Genomic DNA, 22,666 nt, shown 5'->3' with positions numbered 1-22,666 from the left:
ACTGGGAAACCCTCATTGAGACTGTGCTACCCATGGGCTACATCTGAGCAGAGGGTCTAGATCCTCTCCATGCATGGACCTTGGTTGATTCATCAGTCTTTTCATGGCCGCTTGGATCTAGATATTTTGGCTTTGTTGCTATCCTTGTGGAGATCCTGTCTCCTCCAGATCTTCTTCTATCTCCCCCTTCCTGAGTAAGATTCCCTGCACTCTGCTCAAAATTTGGCCATGAGTCTCAACATCAGCTTAGATACCCTGCTGGTAGAGTCTTTCAGAGGCCCTTGTGGGAGGCTGCCCACTCTCTGCCTACCTCTTCAACATAGTACTTGAAGTTCCAGCTAGAGCAATAAGACAACTAAAGGAGATCAAGGGGATACAAATCAGAAAGAAAGAAGTCAGAGTATCACTATTCACAGATGATATGATAGAACACATGAGTGACCCCCAAAATTCTACCAGAGAACTTCTTCAGCTGATAAAAACCTTCAGCAAAGTGGCTGGATACAAAATTAACTTAAAAAAATATATATCAGAATCCCTCCTGTATACGAAAGACAAAGGGCTGAGAAAGAAATTAGGGAAATAACAGCCTTCTCAATAGCTACAAATAACACAAAGTACCTTGGTGTGACTCTAACCAAGCAGGTAAAAGACCTGTTTGACAAAAACTTCAAGTCTCTGAAGAAAGAAATTGAAGAAGATATCAGAAGATGGAAAGATCTCCCACGCTCATGGATCAGTAGGATTAACCTAGTGAAGATGGCCAGTCCGTCAAAATCAATCTACAGATTCAATGCAATTCCTATCAAAATACCAACACAATTCTTTACAGACATTCCTAGGTTAATTATAAAATTAAGAGCTGCCTTATATTTTGAGTTTTTCTCTGTCCTGCTATTTGTGTCAGATTCTGCATAAGTAGTGACAGTCATTTTAAAGAAGAAATTTATGCTGGATTTCCATTCCTGTATAACAAACCACCACAAATTTGGTGGCTTAAACCAATGCAGATTATTAATTTAAAATGCTACAATCAGAAATCCAGGCTATTTGTGTCTGACTGTCTACTTAGTTTATGGAATTAAAATCAAATTGCTGATAAACTACATTTTCAAGTGGAACTCAGAATCCTCAAATAATTTCACTTAGTTCTGGCACAATTCAGTTACTTGAAGGCCCCAGCTACCTGTTTCTTGGTTGGTTCCCGACAAGAAGCTTGCTTTCAGATCTGAGACCCCTGTGATTCATCATGAGGCTCCTTTTTCTTCAGAGGCTGGAATAGAGGTGCTTTGTTTTAGTGTCATTGTTTAAACATTGAAATCTATCTCTTACTTTAATTCTCTTCTTCACTCTTCTAGAACAGCAAAATAAGTTGTTCTACTTTTAAAGAACTCATGGTCTGGTCTGCTTGATATCCTTTAATTTTAAAATATATAAATTTGGACTCTTAATTAAAGCAGCTGTGCTACTCCCCTTCTATCACTGATCGGTGTTCAGTATGTACAAGCAACCTTGCTGACACATTTGTACATAAACAAGTTGACCAAGGTCTCTAAACTTCCTTCACATCCTAAAAGTCAATGATTTTGTCATTCATCTCCCTGTATAAGGATTTAACCAACAACATGGAAATAAAAATCAGTGCTCACACCTGCTGTTACCATCTTACTTCTTTCCTTAACAAATCAAGTGCTCTGTGACTTTTCCTTTCCTGTTGAATGATTACAGGGCTACCCTTGTTCAAATGTCCTTCTGAGCATTTCACTATGATAATCTGGTTGTCTTTCATGGCAACACAAGGTGTCTGTGAGTCAGTCACAGAAAGTCCCCCAAGCTATTGCATGATTCTTCTGTTTGTTGTTAAAACTAGAGCAAACTTGACTTAACTCATATCACTTGTTTTAGGATCTCCATCCTTACAACCTGAGGCATTCTGCCCCACATGCTAGCTCTTTTCTGAAAATTTTCTTCTGAAACCTCAAGACATTTATACTTCTCTGCTTTAGGTTTTAGAATATACTATGTTCAGGTGATCTCAGTTTAAAATTAGTCACTGAAAGATTTGAATAAGCCATAGAACTGCTGGCTAATTAAACAATTCTGAAACTGCTTCTCCCAAAATACATTTTCTCAGAATGTTTTCTCTGATTGCTTTTTTTAATAATATATAAAAATTAAACATAGTATGTTATGAGTAGCATATCAAATATTTTATTGAATATGCTCTATTTTTAAAGTAATATTATGCAATAAGATTTGAAATTAAGTATAAGCATTTGAAATAAATTGAAAGAGATTTTGTGACTGTAAATAAAATAACAATATTTTTACAATAATACATATGTTGTATTCTCCATATTTTGTTGCCAATGTATATATAACAATCTAATTGTAAATGCTTTAGTAAAAATTCAAGAACCAAATCAAAATTATTTCATTAGCTCTTAGTGGCACAAATGTTACGAGTAATTAAAAAATTTAAGAAATAGAGCATACATGCCTTTCCACAGGACTCCAGACACAGAAATCCATCTATCATTTCTATTTCCTGTTGAGTGTCTGAGAGGCATTTGAAAGTTACCATACTAGAAAGAAAAGCTTATTGTTGCGTACAAACCTTACTCCATCCACAGAGCTCCCATTTTTGATTTGCTTTCAACTTTCAGTTTGCTCAGTCCCAAGGCCTAGGACTATACATTTTTTCCCCTCCTTTTCTCACACCTTCCAAATCACACATGACTTAATTCTGTTATCTCTCCTTCAAGACATATTCGGGATCTGATAGCTTCTTTTCCCTTCTCCTGCCACCATCTGTGTCAAGGCGACTGGGGCCTTTTGCATCGGGGTTACAAAGCCTACACATTAGTTTCCCTGACCCTGTCTCCCTTTAATCTGTCTTGACTCAGTGCAGTAGTGGATCTATGGAAACATGCTGGAGAGTGACAGTTCTCTGCTCAAGTGAGAGCCTTAGCAATACTCTGCACTACAGTACACAATCTGGCCTGCAACCCTAGAACCTTCCCTCCTGCGTGTCACTCCTCAGTCCTTGTTGTTGAATCATCATCTCATCACAGGCACTTCAACCATGGTTTTCTCCATTAGAAGTATTCCTCCTTGAAATATTTATATAACTCCCTCCCTTACCTTTACAGGGAACTTAACATCTTTTCATTTAACATGCCACTATGACATTATCTATGACGTGTTCTGTCATTATTCCCTTACCTGTTTTTTTCCTACATTAGTGGTCATCTTCCAATACACTATATATGACACTATCTGTATGTTTCTAGTTTTTTTGATGTGTATGAGTGGTTTGTGTGCGTGTTTGTATGCACACCGCATACATTCCTTGTGTCTGTGGAGACCAGGAGGGGGTCCCAGATCTCCTGGAACTGGAGTCAAGGAAGTTGGTAAGCAGCCCTTTGGGTGCTGGGAAGAGAATCAAGGTCTTCTGTGGGAATAGACAGTTCTTTAAAATTCATACAAGTTTCACTGGGCAAAGATCTCCGTCTTGCTTTGTTTACCGTAGTTTTGTACCTACAATATTATTCATGCTGGCAAGTAGTCTTTATATGTTTATCAAATATTTTACTAATTTGGCTTAGTTAGGAAGGAGTGGGTTTTTTTTGAACATCAACTTTGCTTTTAAGTTGGATATTATCATAATTTTCATAAGGCATACAATTTTCTGAAATGATTATCATTCTTTTTACATCATCTTAGCAAAGATGTTACAGTTATACATGAGCAGGCATGGTTGAGAACAGTTCCAATACTTCTTAACCTATTGATCTCTCATATTTCCAACTGTAATATGCTTTTATTACGTTTCCAATAAATGGCCTTAAAAGCATGAGCTTTCGTGTATACTGCCTCCCTAACAGTGGCCTCAGAGTCTGACAAATGGTTCCCAGCTAGCAAACTAAAGTGCTGTAGGGCTCCTAGGAAGAGCACGCAGTTCTGACAATGTATTGTTACTTTAGTCCGTACATTAATGCTGGCGTGTTGGTTGATATTATAGAAAGTGTCGATTTTCAATATGCACAATATAAATAGTTTAATTAAATACATGAACTCATTAAGTAAGCTTATTTATTTAAAATAGTCTTTAATAAAAACTTACAATATAAAGTATGTGCCTATTGCTTTCTGGATGCTTAAATAAATAATTGTTCTTGGGAACTGAACAATAAAAATGGAGGCCATATCTAGGAAAGTTCTTAGTGAGCATATGATTATCTTTGTATCAGTGAATTTTTCTATGCAGAGCCAGAATGCTTTTCTATAAGCCATTTCAGAGTGGTTTGTACAGTCAAACTAGAAACGAGCAATAATCAAAACGCTTGTCCCTTTCCTTTTTGAAATAATGGCTCCCAAAGAAACAACGTAAAATTCTGCTCATTCAAGAAGATAATTATGTGAGTGAGTGCTGTCATCATGTTATTGGTCTCCATAGGTTGCCTTATAATGTTGGTAATTTTTCTCTCTAATTCTTAGTTCCCAGTGTTCCCCAAAATATAGCTCTGTCTAATGTTCAGTCAACTAGTGCAACACTGACATGGACAAAACCTGACACTATCCTCGGATACTTCCAAAACTACAAGATAACCATTCAGCTCCGTGCCCAGAAATGCAGAGAATGGGAATCTGAGGAATGCATTGAGCAACAAGAAGTTCAATACCTCTATGAAGCCAACCTAACAGAAGAGACGGTGCATGGCTTAAAGAAATTTCGATGGTACAGATTCCAGGTGGCTGCCAGCACCAATGCTGGGTACGGCAATGTTTCTGATTGGATTGCCACACAAACGCTACCTGGACGTAAGTATTGTCCTGGCATATCTATTCACACGGCTTTCTGCATGCTATCTGTGTGTCAATGCCTTCTACTCATTCCACTGTGTACAAAATCACTGAAAATAAGTTAGTATGCAAACTAACTCATGCAACAACACATTTATTTTTAATTTAAATAAAAATGAATGGAAAGTAAAATTTCAGAATTTCAGAGATTGTTAGAGCTTTTTTTTTTTTTTTTTTTTGTAACACTCCTAGGACTGTGTCAATGTCTTAGAGTCTTATATTTAAACAAAGAGTTACGGGAATGCTCCTTTGCGGAATTCCATTAAGTCGTATCAGTGGCTATATGCTGTTCTTGGTTGGTCCCTATACCTCCACATCATGTAGACTGGTTTTGTTGCATTTAGCTAGAGTTTTCAGATCTTTTTAGTGACTTCAGATTCATACAAAGACATACAACATGCACACTGTAAATGCGATGACCCTAAGGATCTAGGTTTCTAAGGAAAATAAATCATCTCAAGATAGGGAAAAGAAAAAAAAAAAGAATACATAGAAACATGATCTCTCATAAAAATATTTAAGGTTCAGCACTTTCAGATTCAGGGAAAAAGTTTTATTTATTTGTTTATTCATTCATTTCATTCATTTAGAAATCATTGAGTATACATAAAGATTGCTCTTGAACTTAAGTTTTATATTTTAAAATAACTGGTTGTAATTAAGTAAATAAACTTTTAACATATTTTTTATTTTTAATTTATTTTTAAATTAATTTTATTGTTTATATTAATCACATATTAATTTACTTTGTATCCCTGCCATAGCCCTCTCCCACATTCCTTCTCAACTGCATCCTCCCTCCCTCATTTCCTCCCTGCCTTTTTCCAAGTCCACTGATAGGGGAGGTCCTCCTCCCTTTCCATCTGACCCTAGCTTATCAGGTATCTTCAGGACATGCTGCCATGTCCTCCTTTTTGATCTAACAAGGCTGCTCCTCCCTTGGGGGTGGTGGGGGTGGGAGGTAAAGGAGCCAGTCATTGAGTTCATGTCAGAAATAGTTCCTGTTTCCCTTACTAGGGTAACCCACTTGGTTACTGAGCAACCATGGGCTACATCATTTATCCTGAGTCCTTTCTTTATAGAAGTATGAAGATTTCCATGAAATGTAAATGTTTTACAAGTTTAATCTGCATGTCAGATTTATAGAGATATTCTTTGAAAAGCCATCTTTATCCCAGTCCCAGCACTTCAGATTAATCATAGCTTTCCATACCATCACTACTCATTGTAGTAAACCCTCTGACTGGGTTATTTCATACACAGTGACAAGATAGCTGACCAGAGCGAATTAAAGAAGATGTTATATATAGTTCATAACAGAGGAAAGGTGTGGTGGTAGGAGCATGCCGATGACTGGACACATTGCATTTATAGTCAGGATGTGGAGCAAGAACCGGAAGTAGACCAGGCTATAAAACGTCAAGACAAGCCCTCCAGTGATGTACTTCCTCCAGAAAGTCTCCTTCCACTAAAGGTTCCAGACTGTCCCTGGAAAGTGCTAGTAGTAGGGAGGAAATAGCCAAACATGAACATTTTGTATTAAAACACAACACCTTCTAAATAAAAAAAAAAATTAGATTGTTATCTTCCTTTCTTGATCATTTCAAATTAAAATTAAATTTTCCTAAAATAATTCTGTTATTAGCAGACAGATAGAAACACACACACACACACACACGCACACACATTCCTATATACACACACAATTTTTAGTGACAAGTAGATTCTGTTGTAGGTCTTTATAGATAATAAAATCAGATTTTATCTAGAGCCTCAATTTCTTTTTCTTCTTATTGTTTTTCATTTTTATTATTTATTAGAATATGTTCATTATGTATGCAGGCTGTAGCCCCCTCCCTTACCTCTTCCCGGTCCAACCCTCCCTCCCTCTTCCTCACCTATGTCCCTCCCCTAGTCCATTGATAGGGGAGGTCCTCCTCTCCTACTATCTGACCCTAGCCTAGCAGGTCTTATCAAGACTGTAAGGATCCTCTTTCTCTGTGGTCCAGTTGAGTGTATCTCTTGTTACAGTTCCCAGGAGTGGCTGGTGTCTTTTTTGTCATAGCGATTAATAAATGCTGCTTACTGTAATTCTACACTTTACACAGAATCCCCCAAACTCAGCTTTCAACACATTGCTTATCCAAATCCTTTTCTTTAATACTTTGGCTTTTGTCTCTGGAAGATTTTTCCCCTTTAGTTTTTTTTCTTTCTTTTTTTTCTGATCTTCTTATTATTCCTTTCTTAGTCTCTCTTGCTTATTTTTCATGCTCGGTTTATTAATTTTAATGCTGGTACACCCAGTAATTCACACTTGTCTTTTCTTTAATATTACATAGCTACCATACCAGGAGCTCTTACCTTGATTAGCCTTGTTCTGTCCTATGTCTTTAACTTACATATTGATTACCCTCAAATCTCTATTTAGAGTCCCAAATGTTCCCAAGAACTGGAGATCAGTATATTTATGTGACTGGTAGCATTAGGCAGGTATGTCTGATAAACTTCTTGAAATAAGTATAATCTAAATACCAAATCTCCCCATACCTTACTGTTTCTTAGATTGGGACGTGCTTAGATTGAGATTTGCTTGCAGACAATGAAGATCCAGATAGTGTTCATTTCCTTTTATGTCTGTTGGCAATTAACTTCAACTAAGTGCATTAACTTGACTGGCTTCCTGAGCTATGAAACTTTTTAATCCTAAAATAGGCGACTTATAAGCACTTTTCTTTAACCTTTACCTCCTATTTATGCTATAGTATTTTTATTGCTTACCCCTCCTGTTCTTTTTGGCTGAAATATTATGCTTTGCCTTTCTTAACATGAACAGAAGAAAACACTTATGTAGCCTTCTGTTTAATTATTTGTACATAGAATTATTCATGACAACTCAATCTAAAGTATCCATGCAGTTATTTTTGTAGCACTGTAATATAGTGAATAAACAATTACCTGGTGATTTTAAAACTTTCATTTGTTGAGTGTTACTATTTCCTTATTGCCTCGGATAATTTCTGAAGATAATAGCTGAAGATACTCTATAGCCATTTCCCAACTAAATGAAAGTCAACTGTAGTTGACTGAATAAACTACAGTTAACAAGGGGGAAAGAAATTGTTTTTCAATACAGGTGAAAGTATGCTAGTGTGAAAGCAACAACAACAAAAGACAAACGTGGGAACAAATTAGATTCAGTTTAGGATTAGTCAATAAGAGTGGTTATTTTAAATGATACTATTTGAGAGAATACATTGCTATTCTTTTTATTTAATTTTTTGAGAAAGTCATATACAAGTATTATATTTACATTGTTTCTTCTCCCTCCAATTCCTCCAATGTTCTGCCTGAGTGCCTTTCATGACTTCTTCTTCCATAATTATTGTTATACATGCACAGAGACACAGATGCACACATACACACACAAACACTCAACACTGACTTCATTTACTATTGCTCTTATGTGTATGTTCAGGGTTTGGGATTAGATAACCTATAAGAAGGCTCATCTGTGGAGAAGACGGATTTCCTCTCTCTTTCTCTTTCTCTCTCTCTCTACCATCTTTAGTGGAACGCCAAATGGTTCCCATTATACAGTTCTTGATTCAGAAACTCTTCTTTTGAGATATCCTATCATGTCTACAAAACACTATCTCATAGAAGGCATTCTAGTCCTCTGGTTCTTACCACCTTTCCAACCCCTTTTCGATGGTGTAAGGTTACATTATAAGTTTAAACAATTGGGCTGGTCACTAATTCTTTGCATGTTGGTCAGCTGTAGATGTCTGTAATGATCTCTGTCTACTGTACAAAGAAACATTTTGAATGAAGGGATAAATACAGCTGGCTATGGGCATAATCATAAATATTCAAAATATTGAATAAATATTTAAAAATACTGAATAAATACTCAAAATTCTACTAGATTAGGAAAATGGCAATAGTAGGTTTTCTTCTCATTCACAATAAACCTGAAACCATAAAGAAATAGATATTTAAAGATAAAAACATTGGCAAAGCTATGGATGTGAGGTACTTTAGCTGAAAATGGTAGGTAAAAATCCAAATGAAGTTTTGATAGAAAGTGGGCCATTCAACTCAAAAAATAAACTTTAAAGCCCCCAAATCTATCTTATTTTAATAGCACAACAAATGGTTTCTTCACATCTTCTGCCGTGAAGGGTGACATCCTGCATTCCATGAGCAGCTTGCTCACGGAGTGCCCACTTTTACCTGGTCACTGTGTCAGAAAGCAAGTTCTCTCCACACACTGTCTCTTGAACAGGCAGTTAGGGTTACCTTAAGATTTTTAAATTAGCATAAAAAATATATTACATCAATTCAGAATCTGGCAAATAAATCTAGAAAGTTGGATTCTTGACATTCCACGTGCTTAAGAGTTTCTAGTTGAATCCTTTTCCTTACGCCTCTTAACAGTCACTGTGTACCCATTGTTAAGGCCTTATTACCATACTAAATTTTCAGAAACACGTGAAATGAAATTAAAATGAAATTACATCCAGTTTGAGGTTAGTCAGTAAAGAAAGAAGTATGAGTATTTTCAACCCCTCTTGGTGTGTAAAATAAATAGCTTTTCTAATCTTAGTAGCTGAAAAAAGAAAATAGTTACATAGTGAACAGAAATATGTATATTACATATACACATATATATGATATAAAAGCAAAAATACACTACATGTATTATATATGTAGTGCATATGAACCTTTGCTACATGTGTCACACATACATGAAATAATATTTAAAAATAAAAAGCATTAGAAATGTTCAATAACAAAAATCTTACAGAATAGTTATGTCTTAAGTAATAAATCAAGCTTGGGGATAGATAATGTCTTGTTCACAATCACTTATATACATGAAGTTATATATGTGCATGAGTATTTCTGCTTTATGGAAATATATTATGTTCTTTTTATGCATTTTTAATACTTTTATTTTATTAACTGTATTATTTTTTACACTTTATTCACTTTCTATCCCCCCTATAGTTCCTTCCCTCTTTCCCTCCCAAACCCTCCCTCTCTCCCCCTTCTCCAGGCATGCCTCTCTCAAGTCCACTGATAGGGGAGGTCCTCCTCTCCTTCCCTCTGATCCTAGTCTATCAGGTCTCATCAGGAGTGGCTGCATTGTCTTCCTCTGTGGCCTGGTAAGGCTGCTCCCCCCTCAAGGGGAGGTGATCAAAGAGCAGGCCAATCAGTTCCTGTCAGAGACAGTCCCTCTTCCCATTACTATAAAACCCACTTGGACACTGAACTGCCATGGGCTACATCTGTGCAGGGATTCTAGGTTATTATGTTCTTAACATTCATAAAATTCATAGCTTTTACAATGAGGAGTCCTATGTGAGTGGGATTATACATTAATTCTTTAAATTATGATTTGTTTACTTATCCTTTATTTTAAGAAATATGTCAACATTATATCTATTAGAAGAAACATTTTTTCTAATAATAAATATATTTTAACATCTGAATTACATATATGTACAGTAAAATAAAATCTTATTAATTGTATGAAGTTAAAAATAATCTGATTTTATTTTATATAAAAGACTAAAAGGGATTATATAGATTTAATTATATCTGAAAGTATAATTAATATATGTGTGTGTTTACTACATGTATGCTTGCATGTTGAAATAACATTTAAAATAGAAAAAAGGAATCAAAGGACATGGTGGTACATATCCTTAGTGTCAACACTTGGGCAGCAAAGGCAGATGAATCTCCTTTGTGAGATAAAGGCCAACCTGGTCTATGTGGTGAACTCCAGGACAACAAGAGCTTCCTCATGAGACCCTGTCTCAAAGAACACCAGAAAAACAAATACATTAGAATGGCCAAACAAAAATCTCTTGAAAAGCAGCAATGTTTTCACGACTTAAATAGTGTTTAGATTTCTGCATATCAAAAATTAATAATCATTTTATAAAAACATTACCTCGGTTAAAATCATTAAAGTTTTATGTTTATTACCTAAAATTGGAAATGCTGTGCTGTTTCCTGATATAATTTAAGACAAAGTGTTTAACCGTATATCTGAATTAGAGGGAAAGAAAACCCAAGTAACAATAAGTGTGTGTTTTGTTCTAAATGAGGCAAGTTGTGCCTAAGCATTTACTGATACAGCTCGCTACCACTCTGAAGTTTTAAGCAAGAGCTAGGGCTTGATGATTAATCTGAATTATATTGTTCAGCATTTGAATAACAAAGCAGTCAAAGTATGAATCACAAGTTTAAAGGTTGTTTATATCATGAGAAAATGCTATTATTGAATTTCTCTGGGCTCATAAAGAAAAACAACAGGACATTACCTCTTAGAAGTCAAGTTAGAATGCAAGCTGAGAGCGAAATTGTCTTATTCTCTGAATGTGAATCTACAAATATAAACCAGAGTGAACAGAGAAAATGATACCCAGCCAATTCAAGCTAATACTCTCTTTTACTCTGACCTCTGTAATTGAAGCAAAAATGTTTTCTTCTTAAGTCATTCTTATAGTAATCACATCTCTATTTCGTTCTGCGTGTATATAGATACAGGACACAAAATTACAAGGCAGAGGTATTTAACTTAAAACATTAGCTTGCAGAATATTATAAGCATCCATTTTTCTGATTATCTGTATCCTCAGTTTGAGCTGTGTGGTGGGAGAGTACAGCATAGAAACCTGTTAAATCTATGTGTTGTGCAATAGGCATACATAATATTAAGGAAATACACAACATTAAAAAAGTGTGGGTGTGAAATTAGTATGGAATGAAATGGCCATCTCATATGTGTATCTCTTGTGGACCACCAGGACAGAGAGATTGTAAGGAAGGAAAATTCCTGGGGTAGCACTTAGGTTGTGAAAACCACAGGATACCATACTCATGAGGAATTTTAACTACCCAAACATCTGTTGGGTTAAAAAAATTTCAACAAAACATGCCTCATCAAAGAAGTTTCTAAGGAATGTAACTTTACGAAGTAAAAAGAAGAAAAGAGAAGCCGAGGGCTGAGTCCACCTTAGTATGATTTAAACAAACTGTTAATACATGGCGGTGTATTTACTTTTCTTAATTTAAGTTGTAAAATACACTTAAAACCAATGTTAGAGCAACAAATAGAGAGACACAATGCCAAAGAAGCCATAAAGAAGAAAACTGAACACAAGACACACAGAAATTCACATTGTAGAACACAGTTAGAAGTGTATCTTGCTGCCACTAGCAGGGGGTGGGGTGGGGGACAAATATAATTCATTCTCTAAAGGAAATTAGTCAGATGCTGTTAGAAGTTGTCTGTATTAGTTACCCGAACTACCAAATCTTTCCTCTCTTTTAGACTTGATGTTATTGATTTAACCATTTTAGGTTTCCAAAGATTGAATATTACCTGCTCTTTTTGCCCCATTGCCAGTCTTTTCCTCGTTGTTTCCTGCTTCAACACATAAAACAACTGATTACCCAGTAGTTGAATGTAGCAACCTAGGAATCATTCTCAGTTCTCATTTTCCTCATACCTCATGAGCCATTACCTCAGACCAGTAGACTTTCCCATTCAAATCCTTCTTGTCTTTGTATTTAATTTCCTTCCTAGTGCAGTCTCTAACAACATTCTTTGTATTCATCTTCTAGATCAGTACAAAGGATACTTGAATCTCTGGCCTGTTTTCTAATTTTTACCATAACACTTCTATGCCAATTTCTTTATGTTTTTGTTTGCTTATGTGTGAAACATATTTTCCAGTAATTTTTAGACTGCTGTGGTGCCTTTATGCTTCTGTACCTCTGCTATTCTCTAAGTGTCTTTTTTCCTTTATTATTATTATTATCATTTATTACAATTTATTCACTTTGTATCCCAGCTGTGCCTCCCTCCCTCGTCTCCTCCCGGTACCATCCTCTTTCTCTCTTCTTCCCCATGCCCCTACCCTAGTCCACTGATGTGGGAGGTCCACCTCTCCTTCCCTCTGATCCTAGCCTATCAGGTCTCATCAGGACAGGTTGCAATGTCTCCCTCTGTGGCCTGGCTAGGCAGCACCCTCCCCAGAGTAAGGTGATCAGAGAGCCAGCCACTGAGTTCATGCCAGAGAAAGTCCCTGCTCCCCTTACTAGGGACCCCACTTGAAGAACTTAAGAAGTTAAACACCAACAAACCAAGTAATCCAATTAAAAAATGGGGTACAGAGCTAAAGAGGAATTCTCAATAGAGAAATATCAAATAGCAGAGAAACACTTAAAGAAATGCTCAATGTCCTTAGCCATCAGGGAAATGCAAATCAAAATGACCCTGAGATTTCACCTGACACCCATCAGAATGGCTAAGATCAAAAACTCAAGCAACAACACATGCTGGAGAGAATATGAAGAAAGGGGAACCCTCCTCCATTTGCTGGTGGGAATGTAAACTTGTAAAACTACTTTAGAAATAACTCTAAGCATCCTTCTTATCCTGTTGTGAAGACTAGCTACCTTTCCGCTCTCGTTTGTATTAAATTAAAAAGCTTTCAAGACATTTTCTTCCCTGCTTGTGCCTCCCAAAATGTGTTTCTAAAATATGAAACAAATTGTATTATAATTTATCTTTTTTTATTTGATGGGACTTTGAGTACCTTAAAAGCAGAAATAATCAGGTGACCATCACTGTTGCATGCTTCCATCCTTCAACTATTTGTATCTAGGATGTTCTATATATATGGGAAAAAGATGTGGGACTTGGAAAACAAGCATTTCAAAAGTCAAATCTATATTTCAAAATAATTCATATAGATGTTCTTTAGCTGTTTTCTGAATCTTTTCTTTACATGTTTGTATAGGTATTGTTAAAGGCAAAATTCATCCAGTGAGTTACTGTTCATGGATTTAGTTCCTTTTATTTTTAATAACTTTTCTATTTAATATTTCTAAGAATTTTGTGTTTTCTTTTTATTAATCAGCATAAGCCTGAATTTACACAGGAAAGAAATATGTACATATTTTTTGTCATTATTTCTAATAGTAAAGGAATAACTTTCTACAATGAATCTAAGCATTGACAATAATTGATACTTTTTTTTATTAATTACACTTTATTCATTTTGTATCCCCCATAAGCCCCTCCCTCCTCCCCTCCCAATCCCACCCTCCCTCCCCTTTCTGCATGCATGCCCCTCCCCAAGTCCTGATAGGGGAGGTTCTCCTCTCCTTTCTGATCTTAGTCTACAATGATTGAAGAAATCAAAACATATAAACAGCTTGCAGAGGTAATGAAGTCTAATAAATGTATGTAGTGAAGGAAACATAGGGAAAGCACAATGTTGACACATGATTTCCTAACTTACAAATAAAAGACAGTTGGGAAAGGTAATCTTTCATGACTAATCATGAGGATATAAAGCATTTATGATATTATTAATAATTAGTGTCAAGTGAGCTTTTTCAAATTATTAAACAAATATCCCAGAATTCAAATGCATTAAAATATTTTTATTTAACTTATATTAACATAACCAAAAGACTGTTTTGCAGCAAATTTACTAAATTCAAGCAAAGGAAATTATAAAAGCTATTACCATGTTATCTAAAAATAAAATCAATGTTTTTAGAGACTACTCTTCACAGAGTAAGAATGCAGAGACTTCTGTTCTTTTCATGGCTTAGCTTTAGATTTTCCTTTCAGAAATAAAACAATTCCCATCCTTTCTCATCACCAACTTCAAATCTCACTTTTAGTTGTATTTGCTTTCACTCTACAGAGAATCGTCTTTCATTTGGTTCAGAACAATATGTGAAGTAAGATTAGTGCGTTGGGAGTTTGTGTCTATAAATTTACCTAACCAGCATTAGTTCCCAAATCAACAGAAATTCAATTATTCATTCATTTCCTAAGACATAATAAAAACTCACAGTTTGCCATGAAAAGCTCTAAATAAACAAAACAAACAAACAAACAAACAAACTGTGATTGCTGTACCTCAGGTCTCAGGTACATTTTTGCTATTAAAATATCTTTATTTACTTTTAAATAAAATATGTTTTGATCATATTCTATTTTTCTCCCAACACACTGACCAGATCATTCTTCCCTGCCTCCTTTCCCACCCATTTTCATGCTACCTTTTGTGTCTATGTTAATTCCTGTCTACTGCAATCAGCTTTTCTGATGAGAGTCGAGTGATGCAGCGAGCTATGGATATAGCATTTAGCTATTAAGAATAATTTCATTGCTATGATCCTTTAACAGAATAATAGTGGTAGATTTTCCTTTGGGACCCCTGCCCTATCTAGTCTCAGATTTTTTGCACCTTTAGCGGTGTCAATTATGGGTTCCATCTTATGGAATGGGCCTTAAATAAAATAAAAATGTGGTTGGTTAGTTCCATGACATTTGGGCTACTGTTGTATCAGTATATCTGATCTCTGTTTTACAGGCTGGTCTCTGTTGTAGGTTGCAGGGGTTCTAGCTGGATGATATTGATAATTACTTTTTTCAGGATGGCTGAGCAACTAAATTTAGAGTTATAGGTTCCATTGTTCAGAACAGGAATTCTGATAACAACAGGAATCTTAAGGCATGGTTATGTAATGTACTGAGACAGTCCTAAAGACTGTTAGTCCTAAAGACCTGAACAATCACTTACTTTGTTCATCTGTAACATTGGGCCTGCAGTCTCATACCTTAAGAAGACTTGGAAAAGCCTCTAGGTGTTATAAAGGTACCACTAGAGCAAGTATGTCTGTGAACACATGAAAATTTAGCACTTGAAAAACAGGACACAGAAGATGACAATGCAGCCATTCCTGATGGGATCTGATAGACTAAGATCAGAAGGAAGGAGAGGAGGACCTCCCCTATCAGTGGACTTGGGAGAGGAAAAGGAGAAGAAGGGGAAGGGAAGGTGGGGCTGGGAAGGGAGGAGCGGGGGGCTTATTGGGGGATACAAAGTGAATAAACTGTAATTAATAAAAATAAAATAAATAAATAAATAAATAAATAAATGAAAGAAAATTGGAAGTGGAAAATAATGCGTTTCAGGTCAGTCTAGTCCCCACACTAGTTTCAAAAGCAGCCTCTAAAACACAAAGATGATATACTTTCTTGAAAGCAAAGGGAGTGGCAAAAAGGCAGCACAGTAACAGTATAGACTTATCAAGGGTAGAATAGTGCTAAATATTGTTACAAAGAGCACCTGCCAAAATAATAATTGACAAGAAATACCAGGAAGTTTATAAAATTAATCTGTTAAAACATTCAAATAGACTGTCAGAAAATGATTTTTATAGATTGTTAAACAATGTTTTCTGAATATAAATATATTTTCAAAATTCTTATATATATATATGAGCAAATTGCATCCTTTTTTTGCAACATTAAAAATAGAAGTCACATGAAATTGTCAGAAATGTCACTGTATGGAACTATTAGCTCTAGCCCATTGGTCTAAGAAAGATGTGAATATATTTATCCACATTTTTAGAAAATAGTCAAGGCATCTCCAATCATAAATGAATGAGACGGGACTTTCCTTAACACACATAGCCTCAAATATTTTAGAGTTTTTTTTTTAATCCCTCATTTTAAAAAAATTTAATGATACCCAAATGATTATATTACCTAAATTATGCCTGTGTACAATGAACAAGAGAGCAAAAACAGCCACGTTTATTTTAGCCTTCAAAACCTTTAGCACCTATTGTGCTTATGGTGTTACTTGAATGATTTTGTATTATTTATGTCTCTCTTTCTAAGACAGAAATTGGGTACATTTCCTTATGCCTTTATGGAATACACTGATCTATTATGTTCTGGGAGCCTTGGAGTCTGGAAAAAGCAATGGTAGCAGTAAGTTTACTTCATAGTCCCTCCATAACTAGGATATCAGAGTGTAACGTCACAGTAGACCAGCCCATGAAGAGACTGTGCTCAGGGGCATGCGTCCTCAAGTTGATCACTAGTTCCCAAACTCCTTCAGTAGAGGAAAGCAGCTGATCAAGCCCCACTTCTGCAGTTGGTACTATATTTGCAAAGCTGTTTGACATTAGAAAACAATGCCACTGAAATATTTACGATGAATAATATCCTGGGTGCATATTAATTAATGGTGTCCTTTCTCAGGGTTCAATTCCTTTAGTGTGATCTATGGCATTGGTAGTTGCTTCTTTTATGACGATTATTGGTGAAATAGATGCTGCTTGTCTAAAGTCACTATTTTGCGAAGTAATTTTGTAAATATAATACAATTCTAGAAAAAGTTGTACTGTTCTAAATCACTAATACGGTAGTGGAATATTTTCATTCATCTGGCAAAACTAGTGTTGGAATGGCAGTTGTTTGCATTTTGTATTTCTGTCACTGCATTTTTTTTGGTAAACTGGTCTGAAATTATAACCAATAACCCCTTTAAGAATTAAATGGAGCAATAGGCCGCATACTGTCCTATGATACTTGAAAACTCCCTAACTTCTGTAACATAGAGCCATCTAAAGAGCTGAGATGTCATATGCAGATTTGTGTTTTCTTCACTCACTCTTTGCTCTTTGATTTCTCTAGCACTGCCAAGCCCATTTTGAAAGTTCAGGCTTCATCATCTAGATCCTGAAAGCCACATTCTGTGACTTTTGCCTTAAATTCTACTTGCCAGTAGTCATGTGATGTAGACCACGCTCTTTGTCAAAATCAAATAAAGAAAGACCTCACTAATCAAAAAAAATTAAATGAGATAATTAAATGATAAACTCTAATAGTGTGAATATCCGCTAATCATTTTTCCTAGTTATGTTGTGGTGTAATCTGACAAATTCTGAGGTTCATGTACCTGCTCTTTATGGTTTCCTTGTTGCTGTGAATAGCAACAAGGATTCTGATGGTCCTAGCACAACCTGCCTCAGATGCATTTTTAAATAAAGTTTAAACTGAACTCAAATGGAAATAGACAGATAGAAAATTTAAACCACTTTGAACAGAGTTCAAGATTTTCTACCTTGTGTGCTGCTGTCACGTCTTAATTTTTATTTAATACTTATGCTTTTAGGAAACTCATCCATACTGTGATATACTTAAGCAACTATTGAGTACTTACTATAATGGTTTCAATATTAATTGAAGGCGGGGTTTTTTTGTTTTGTTTTGTTTTGTTTTGTTTGTTTGTTTGTTTTTTGAGCAAGTCTTTGAGTGTGACACTTCAGATAGTATGATGTCAAACACACCAAAACATACTGGTTCTCAAGGTGGCACAGACTCGGGGGCCGTCAAATTTTTATATGGACTAGGCCAAATGATGGTATATCCAGACTCACCTTTCAGCTAATACACTTAGCATGGAGACACAGATGGATGGGAAAGATGACCCTGACCCACATAAGACCCGCATTCCTGTGCAAGGATAGAAGCATGATAATCAGGAAATGATGGTTGTTAGTTACAGAAAATGCATTATTGTGAAAACCAGGGGGAAAGTGCTTATGAGAGGAAGTGATTGGATTATGGGGAATGAGAGAATAAGGATAGATCATGCCCACTGAGTAAATTGCTGTGATTTATAAGAGAAAGGGTATAGTGATATCTTGGCCCATTAGTGACTAGATTCATTTCACAAACAATCCTAAATCAGAATGTGACAGTTTACCGGGAGACAAACAATGTCTCCCAAATTTGCTTGTAACTTACGGAGCTTTCAAACTGGTAGAGTTTGAGCTCCTCATAACTTTACCACTCTTAGCTTCCTTTATGTTAGTGCTTAAAATTCTTAAAGGTTATTTTGTATTTTCTTTTCATGAGACTACAATAATAGATCACCACACATTGTAGCCAGAGAAGAAAATAATGCGGGTGTACCTTATTAAGCATTTTTGGAATTTACCTAAAAGCCCTTGAGATATTTGAGTGCTTATATAATTTGAAAGATGATAAAATAATTAAATGCTTGATTATAAAGACTGATTTTTTATATTCTAAAGATTTCTTTTATATCTCCTGTGAATTAAATATTTTTCGTTTCTTTATGTAGAGTACATATTGCTATATTCAAATACTGTGCTCATTTATATTTGTTACTTGCATTTATTTGCATTTAACAGCTTTAATTTCTAATCTTTCATAGCTCTAGTTGATGAAACTTTTCATAAAAATAATTATCAAGGTTGCTTTTGTGTAAAACAGGCAATTTTATCATTAAATTACTGAAAATGCAAATGTAGTTTAGGGTGATTTTTGTTTTCTTAAGAAGAAAGAAACTATGAAAGAAGGACTACAGAGATTTCAAGAAATGACATTTTAGCACAGATCAGCAAGAGACTGAATAGATTGCTTTAAAAATGTTTGATCAGTGTATGGAACATAAAATATTTAATTGCGTGGGTGGGTGGATGTGTCATGAGTGATTTCTGAATGTCATGTTTCTCTCTGCTCTACTTGAGGTAGCTGGCACTCCCCGATGAGTGCTTTGATTGTTTTCATTAAAGAAATGATTGCAGGGTTGACATTTTACAGTAAGATATGAAAAGTCAAAGGGAGGCATTTTGCTTCTTTCTGAGAGGCTATACCGATTTACTGGTGAGTGCAGGTCAACCTGGGAGAGAGTTCTTGGTCTGACCTTAGCTGAGACTTAAGGATGCATACTGGGACCAAGAAGATGTAGAAGTATCCTTTTGAAAGTATTTCTAAAGCCAAGTTACCATCAATATAGAAACAAAACTCAAATCACCATGTTTAAGCCAGAAAAATTCTCAATAATTGCTCATGATGTCAGGGCAACAGTAAAGAGAGGAACTTGTCTGATGAGCACCTGTCTTAAAATGCATCCCAGCAGCTCTGAGCTTGGGCATTTCATAGAGACAAATCAGCTAGGTTATAGAGATTCTTTTTCTCTTTTGATCTAATTCAGGGGGTAAGGAGGACATGAAGGCTCCATCCTTCGTGAGTGGGGTTAAGGTCCCTGTAAGAGAGACCTCATAGAGCATTCAATAAACTTGCCCTTCTGCTTGTGAGCATGTAAAGACATAATGCTTTAAATATGAAGTAATATCTAACGTGCTCTTTTCTACTTCATGACATTGATATATGATGTTTGGCTTATTTTTTCCCAGAAGATCCTAAAAAGACTCTAACACTAGCCTTGAAGACTCTGAATCTTCAAGCCTTCATTTCCTCTTTCCTTTTCACTCAATTTAGAAGCAGGTTTTATTTTGCAGTTCACTGCTATCATTAAAGTAAGTCAATATATTTCATGGATTGAATTTGTCAGGCAAATTCCACACTATGTCCTATGCTGCTGTGCCTGATGCTAGATAACTAATAAAGATTCTGTATTTATTTACCTATAGCTCTAGAGGATGGGAAGTGAAAAGTAAAAGCACCAGGATACCTGCTCATCTGGTGAGGTTTGCATTCTCAGAAGAGAAAGAATGCTATATCCTCTCGGGATGGAAGGTGAAGGGCAAATTTACTCAATGCTCTGTGAAGCTTCTTGTATATGGTCCTTAAATTTACACAAGATATGAAGAGCTCTCATGACTTCATCACCTTTTAAAGGCCATGATCCATAATACCATTGGTTTATGATGCTCAAAAGCCTAAATTTTAGAGGAGAACATACAAAACATAGGGATGCCATAAATACCTATCTGGTATTGAAATAAACTTGGGTCTCCTTAGAACATATTTACTCAATTGTGCTGCATACACCAGTCTTACTTGATGGCATCTCTCTATATAAGGAATTGCCTAAAATTTTAAGTCATTTTTCCAGAGACCATGAAATCCAACATCATGGTACCGGCCAATTTTATTGTTAAATAGTGATTTGATGTAATTCATATCAAAACATTTAGTTCTCCTCAGCTGAGTTTACTGAACAAATACTCCATTTCTCAAATGTGCCATCTTATTATTTTTTTAAAAATAATAGTAAGTCCAGATTCTTCAGTGTAGAGATCAAGCACTTTGTAACTAGGTTCCAAAGTTACTCTTTGGGGATTGTTCATGCTCTTTAATTCCGTGATCACTACTTTCCCTGTGACAGCTCTATTTCCTGAATTTAGAGAGTCTGTGTCTTTTCTGTACTGTGTATCTCTGTTGGCAGCTTTATGGACTTTAAGGGCTCATTTCAGGAGTAATATAGCTGTAGCCTTAGCAGAAGAGGACCTAGACAGCAATATCTTGATGTTTTGATGTACAAGAATGGAGAAGAGTACTAAATCATATTAATGTGTTGGCTACTTTTCTGTCAGCTTGACACAGGCTGAAGTCATCTGAGAGGAAGGAACCTCAATTAAAAATATACCTCCATAAGTTTCAGCTCTAGGGCATTTTCTTAATTAATGACTGTTGGGGGGAGGGCCGAGCCCATTGCAGGCAGTGTCATCCCTGTGCTAGTGGTCCTGGGTTCTTCCTATAAGAAACCTGGCTGAGAAAGTCATGAGGAACAAGCCACCACAGCCTCTGCAGCAGCTCCTGCCTCCAGGCTCTTGCCCTGTTTGAGTTCCTGTTCTGACTTCATTCTAAGATGAACATCAATGTGGACGTGTAAGCCAAATCGTTTCCTCTTCCAACTTAATTTGGTCATGTATTTCATCACAGCAATAAAAACCCTAACTAATCTGATGAGCTTGTTCTTTGATCACCTCCCCCTGAGGGGGAGCAGACTTAACAGGCCACAGAAGATGACAATGCAGCCATTCCTGATGTGATCTGATAGACTAAGATCAGAAGGAAGGAGAGGAGGACCTCCCCTATCAGTGGGCTTGGGGAGGGGCATGCACGAAGAAGGGGGAGGAAGGGTGGGGCTGGGAGGGGAGGAGGGAGGGGCTTATGGGGGGATACAAAGTGAATAAACTGTAATTAATAAAATAAAAATAAATAAAAATAAAATAATAATAATAATAAAACTCTAACTAAGACATTTAAAAATGGAAAAGGATGTGTGGAATAATAAATAGAAGGGAGTTAAGAAAGGCAGTATACAGGACTACAATCAGTTTCCAGATTGATTTGGGTCTTTGTTGCTTTGCTATGACTTCTGAGCACAAAAGTCCCACTAACCCTGCTCGTCTGAGTTCCAAACCCTCATCATCATCCAAGGCCTAACATTACTCCTGCCTTCTTTGATTCTTTACCTCAGTTGTCAGCTCGACTTACGTTAGGGAATTTACCATTGCTCTAGATTACCATCATGCTAGATTATTTGTATATCTAATTAGTCCTTGCATTTGCTCCTTTCTTCATTATATCTCATTAATTGACACTATAGTACCAAATTCTGAATCAGCTACTTTGACATATTTGGTATTTAAGCTTAAAATGCTCATAAATATAGATATAGCTGTGAAACTTAGGTCAACGGTTTTATTGTTCTAACAAGACTGTACAGTTTGTTACTCTCCATATGTTAGAAATTACTTAAGGAAAGTGATGTCTCCTCCGTATTTTATATTTTCTTAGAATGCACACATTAGCACATGGTTAATAAGGAGTTTTATTTTGTATGTAAAAGCTTAAATCAGAACAATTGGCTCGAGTCCCTGGGCCCAGCAGTGTTCCTACATTTATCCCATGTGCAAGCCTCCTCAGCATTCTCCTCTCCCCTCTAATTCTAGTTGTTTCAAACACTGAAAACACCCAGGGCTTATTTCAGGAAATCTCCTAAATCATGGTGGATCATGACTCTAACTGCAGCGTATGTGCCTAATAAAGACCAGAATGACTGCACCACTCTATCTTACAGCTCTTGCCGAAAACATAAAACCAGTGCAATTTGCATTCACATGGTGATATTTTAAACAATGCCAACATTTTATACTCGTTATCTTCTATAACTAT

At 35.9% G+C, this 22,666-nt stretch overlaps 1 protein-coding gene across 3 annotated transcripts in view; it reads left to right on the top strand.

Annotated features, from left to right (window-relative positions):
- Ptprq (protein tyrosine phosphatase receptor type Q) overlaps positions 1–22,666 on the top strand; it is a 188,109-nt gene that overhangs the window by 96,638 nt on the left and 68,805 nt on the right. For all 3 annotated transcript variants that reach the window (XM_055626210.1, XM_055626209.1, XM_055626211.1), the window contains exon 26: positions 4,501–4,824. In XM_055626210.1, coding sequence (XP_055482185.1) covers positions 4,501–4,824 — 324 coding nt within the window. The remainder of the gene's footprint in view (positions 1–4,500; positions 4,825–22,666) is intronic.

This window comes from Psammomys obesus, unplaced genomic scaffold (genome assembly GCF_907164565.1).
Source record: "Psammomys obesus unplaced genomic scaffold, mPsaObe1.curated_primary_1811, whole genome shotgun sequence".
NCBI classification, from domain to species: domain Eukaryota; kingdom Metazoa; phylum Chordata; class Mammalia; order Rodentia; family Muridae; genus Psammomys; species Psammomys obesus.
The sequence above is the reverse complement of the archived record's forward strand: the minus strand, read 5'-3'. Positions and strand labels throughout refer to the sequence as shown.